The 5,264-nt window shown below is 38.2% G+C and overlaps 1 protein-coding gene across 1 annotated transcript; it reads right to left on the reverse strand.

Moving 5' to 3' along the window:
- Positions 1–601: 601 nt before the first annotated feature.
- LOC106307460 (endoplasmin homolog) lies at positions 602–4,401 on the reverse strand. The gene is made up of 15 exons (XM_013744424.1): positions 4,282–4,401; positions 4,088–4,205; positions 3,865–4,019; positions 3,696–3,776; positions 3,521–3,634; positions 3,332–3,456; positions 3,102–3,240; positions 2,897–3,011; positions 2,632–2,825; positions 2,324–2,539; positions 2,072–2,237; positions 1,867–2,008; positions 1,642–1,792; positions 1,159–1,563; positions 602–1,078 (listed from the first exon to the last, which is right to left on the reverse strand). The coding sequence occupies exons 2-15, from the start codon at positions 4,185–4,187 to the stop codon at positions 860–862; spliced, it is 2,322 nt and encodes a 773-aa protein (XP_013599878.1). The 5' UTR covers positions 4,188–4,205; positions 4,282–4,401; the 3' UTR covers positions 602–859.
- Between the last annotated feature and the right edge of the window lie 863 nt (positions 4,402–5,264).

Genomic DNA, 5,264 nt, shown 5'->3' on the forward strand with positions numbered 1-5,264 from the left:
TATATATAAAAATTATTTTATGTATTATATGTTCTTACATATTATGAAATAATAAATATATATTGAATAATTAAAAGTCAGTAACTATTACATATATAATTAAATTGGTTATTGTGATTTTTTTAAATTATTTTAATAGTTTAAAATTAAACAAATTTGATAGAAGATACATTATTTTTTTATCAGATCTTTATTATTCAAAATCATTAATTGTCATATATACTTTAGTCACATTAGGCAATTCCGTAATCTTTATTTAAGGAAATAATAAATGACATTAATAATGAATTTATGATTAGTTTAATAAAAAAACTTATTATATAATTAGATGAACCAACATATTTCTTTAATAATTCTAAGAATCATCCTAGTGATGACACGTGGCTACAAAAATAAGTTGTAATGTTTGACAAATAATATATAGGGTATGAGATTTTATGTAGAAAAGACAAAACTAACTATCGGTTCTTGTTCCTCTTCTTCTCTGTTTGGCTGATCATTGTTTGTTGATAGGAATTGCGGAAACTTGTTCGGAATGTACAGTTGGTTCATGAGCAAGAGAAAAGGCATTGATGAAAGTGAGCGGAGTGAATTGTTCTTATGAATAAACATGTCTTGATCAATGCATTGTCTATTAAACCAAATAACCAAAGGATTCGCTTTTATCTCTAGAATCCAAGTTGTGCTGCTTTTACATAATCAATCAAAAACCAAATTAGTAAAAAGTAAAAACCAATCTTTGAGATACGAGTAGAATGATGTTCTGCTTTTAACTTAAGAGGGAAGAAAAAAAACCATCAGAAGTGAAATATTCTACAGTTCGTCCTTTATTGGTGTCTCTTTCTCAACGGGTTCGGCTTCAATGTTCAGACCACCATCTGATTTCGTCTTCCTCACTGGTCTCTGTTTCCTCTGCCTCGACTTCCTCTTCAGGTACTGCATCAGGGCTTATCTTCAGGCTGCTCTTGACGGAGTTGTAAATACGGCCCGCAAAGTCTTTTGGGTCGTTGAGTATGAATCCACTCTCGATCAAAGCCGTCTGGTACATGAGCTGTGCTGTTTCTTTCACACTCCCATCCTGAGAGAATTTTCGTCTCGGTCAAACTGATTTAAACCAATATAGAAAGGAATTTTGATGAGTCTAATGTTTGTTTTTACCTCTGGGTCGCTTGCAACTCTATCCTTGAGTTCTTTGATGATAGGGTGACGCAGGTTGATCTCGAGGACTCTCTTTCCACGCATGTAAGCTTGCTTCTTAGCATCTGAGAGAGTTTGTGACTGCATGATCCTCTCCATGTTTGCACTCCATCCAAACTTGGACGTTACGACTACGCATAGAGTGTCAGCCAACCGGTTGCTGATTTTGACATCGTCCACGTTCTCACCAGCGAGACTCTCTTTCCACCACTTTGTCAGATCCTTGAATGCTTCTTTCAGCTCCTTGACTTTTGAGTCTTTCCCAACCTTGAGTCCTTCTTTTGACACGTTCTGAAACTTCTTGTCCTCGTAATCCATCAGGTATTGCATCAAGTATTCATCAACGGGGTCTGTGAAGAAGATGACCTGGGAACACAAGTATTGGAAACGTGTGATGCGAGCTGCCAATCAAATAAAGAAGAATTATTCGTTTTCTATGCAAACCTCATAGCCCTTTTTGATGAGCCTCTCCAGGAATGGAGATTTCTCCAGCTGTTTCTTGCTGCTTCCTGTAATGTAGAATACGTCCTTTTGCCCCTTTTTCATTCTCTTGATGTACTGATCCAGGGAAGTCAATTTTCCATTGGACTTTGTTCTGGAATAGCAAAGTGTTAATCTTTAGCTAATAAGAAGACAGATGTGTATTAAAGAAATATAGAAAGAACTTACGTCTCAAAACGAAGAAGTTTTGCCAGGCGGTTCCTGTTAGAAGCATCTTCAATGATGCCAAGTTTAATCGACTTGCCAAAATCCTTCCAGAACTTGGTGTATTGACCCTTCTTCTCATCATTCTCACCAGACTTCTCCATGTCTGTGTGCCAACAAGTTTAGTACACATTTGGTTCGATATTAAGAAGCTTGTTATGTTGAATACCTTTTTTGTCATCATCATGGACCTCATCAGGGTCTTCTTCAGCAAGCTTGCGGATCATATCAAGTGTCTTTCGGATAAGATTCTTCTTTATTGTCTTTAAGCTGCTGTGTTGTTGAAGCATTTCTCGCGATACATTTAGAGGCAATGTGTCAGAGTCAACAAGACCCTACAGAAGTAAGCTCACATTAGGGACTCAGCTCTTGAATTTGTATTGAAGGTAAAACTTAATCTGTCTTGCAGTTAGTCATCTACCTTCAAGAAACTCAAATATTTAGGCAGAAGCTCATCAAACTCATCCGAGATGAAAACCCTCCTAACAAAGAGCTTCAAGTTCGCCTTGTTGCTGTTGTAGTAGCTCTCGTACTGATCATGAGCAGCTTTCGGAGGAACATACAACACAGCCTTGAATTCAACATCACCTTCAGCATTGAAGTGACTCCAAGCCGTTGGCTTCTCCTCAGAAAAATCCTGTATAGCGACTACGGTTAGGAAAATCCACACGAGGATCATACACCAAGTGAGTGTACAACAAGTATTATTTGCTCTCGCTTGATTTTCACCTTTGCGAGAGAGTGGTAGAATTTAGTGTACTCTTCGTCCGTCACCTCCTTTGGACTTCTCAGCCACATAGCCTTAACATCATTCAAAAGCTCCCATTCATGAACTGTTTCTTTCACCTTCTTGGTTTTCTGCTTTTTCTCACTGTCTTCCTCTTCGGCATCTTCTTCCTTCTCTTCCTCGGTAGAGGTGGTTTCTGAAACGACGTACCGTTACTAAAGACAATAAAGCAGAAAATTATAATTGCACTCGTTCATTATAACTCACCACTTTCCTCTTCCGCTGATTCATCTTCCTCAACTGGGACCTCAGTTTCAACCTCTTTGCTGGCCCAGAGGTGGATAGGGAAGTTAATGAATTCAGAATATCTCTTCACCAAATCCTAGTAGTAGACATTGATGATCATAAGCAACCACAATGAGACAAATAAACAGAGATTTTTACTTCCAAACTTATCAATTCTATTAGTCACCTTGAGTTTACTCCCCTCTAGGTACCCCCCAGCATCATCTCTAAGATGTAATCTAATCTCAGTTCCACGTCCAAGAGGCTCATTCCATGTATCCTCGGAAACAGTAAATTTACCGTCAGCCTTTGATTCCCATACATGCCTGATTACGGAAAAGAAGTTATCAGCAAATCTTTCCAGATGAAAACACATGCAAACAAGTATATTTCAAACTCTCTCCGGAATCAACTTACTGGTTGTCATCACTGTGCTTGCTTATGACTTCAATGTAGTCAGCCACAAGATATGCAGAGTAGAATCCAACTCCAAATTGTCCAATAAGGTTCAAATCCCCGCTCGATTGCATTTTCTCAACCAAGACATTAAATACATTGATTTTTTTACTGATCCGGACTGTTATAAATGACAACGTATCAGCACATACCTGAGGTTCCAGACTGTGCTATGGTGCCAAGGTTCTTGATCAGATCTTCCTTAGTCATTCCAATTCCCCGGTCTCGAATAGAAAGTATCTTCTTGGCTTTGTCTAGCTTAATCTGCAGATCATCACGTTGTTAGAGAACTTAAAGACCTCTCAAACCCCAAAGTAGTACTAACCTGGATCTCAAGCTTAGCAGTGTCACCTTCACCCAAAACGTCTTTGTCAGTGAGTGCAAGGAACCTAATCTTATCCAAAGCCTGAAGATATACAAACACAAACACAAAAACAGACACTTATAATCTCCCAATTCAGACTAGCTCTCAAAAAAAGCAATAACAAGCTTACATCAGAGGCATTGGAGATCAACTCTCTCAAGAAAATGTCCTTGTTACTGTACAGAGAGTTGATGATAATGTCCATAAGCCGAGAAACCTCAGCCTGAAACTCAAACTTCTCCCCGCTACTGCGAAGTGACTTCTTTGAGATCGATTCAGACTCCTCTGCCAATTAAACGAATTCGAAATCATCCGAGAGATTCATGAATTATTATCGAACGTATGAGACTAACCTACGAACAACATCTGAATCAGTCGATAAACCCCCGTGACCGCCGAGTTTCTTCTCCACCTTCGGTGGATCAGTAACCTCGTCGGAACTATCTTCTGCATTCGCGTGTAGCTTTCTTCCTAATGATAGAAACATTACAAAACTCGCCATTATAGCATAGAACACTTACGTATATGCGTTAGCGTTAGATTGTACCTTGATCTGGAAGAAGGAAAAGTAGGGAGAAAAGGAACAACACGGACACGATCGCCCTCTTCCTCATTGTTAAGATCGTATAGCCTCCGATACCTCTCAGACTCGCTCACTCACTCACTGATGATGGTGCAGCTCGAAGAAGAAGGAGATCCGTAAAATAGGAGATGATTCGGTTCCTGAGATGTGTCATCGTGGCAGATCCAACGGCTTAGATTTGGTGAGAAATCCACGTGGACTTTCTTATTGAAAAAAAGATTTTGAACTTGACGTGGATGTTGGACGCTTTGGATAATCTAAGTCGACAGTTATACACGTGTCGTCCTCGTTGGATGATCCGACGGCTATATTTGTTCGTAGTACACGTGGCAAGGGTTTATTGGAGGATGGGGTTTAATTTCCGTCGGGCTTCCAAAGGTAAAATGATTTCTGGATGATTCTTCTTCTACTTCCGCACGGTTATGGTTGCTAATGATTTTTTACAGTCGCTAGCAAAATCCATAGGCCAAACTGTAGTTCTTCAATAATAGAAGGTGGTTAGAGAATCTTTATTCTACTAGATAGTAACCCGTGTTTTGCGCGGGATAAGATGTCTATATTAATGTTGAAATTATATATTATGATTATGTATAACACAAGGTATACTCACTTAGATAGAACTAAAAGTATGATTGTTATTAGAGGCGAAGCCAAAGACTTTTTATAATGGGTTCACTAATATTAAAATTTAATATATGGTGTTTGTAAGTTTGAGAAGAACCTTTGAAAAATAATTTTTTATATTTCGCCTATCACGTTGTAGTAGTTATGGACTTAGGGGTTTAACACATAAAATCAAAAAAGGTGGATCAATAACATATTATAAGCAAAACAATAGCTGCGTGAAAGGAAAAAAAAAGTATAGCTCTTTTAAATTCAGAAAACATAGTTGCATAGTAAAATAAATTGAAGGTTATTTGACCCTCCTCTAAATTGTAAAGGTTGTT

The sequence above is a fragment of the Brassica oleracea genome, chromosome C8 (assembly GCF_000695525.1).
Source record: "Brassica oleracea var. oleracea cultivar TO1000 chromosome C8, BOL, whole genome shotgun sequence".
NCBI classification, from domain to species: Eukaryota; Viridiplantae; Streptophyta; class Magnoliopsida; order Brassicales; family Brassicaceae; genus Brassica; species Brassica oleracea.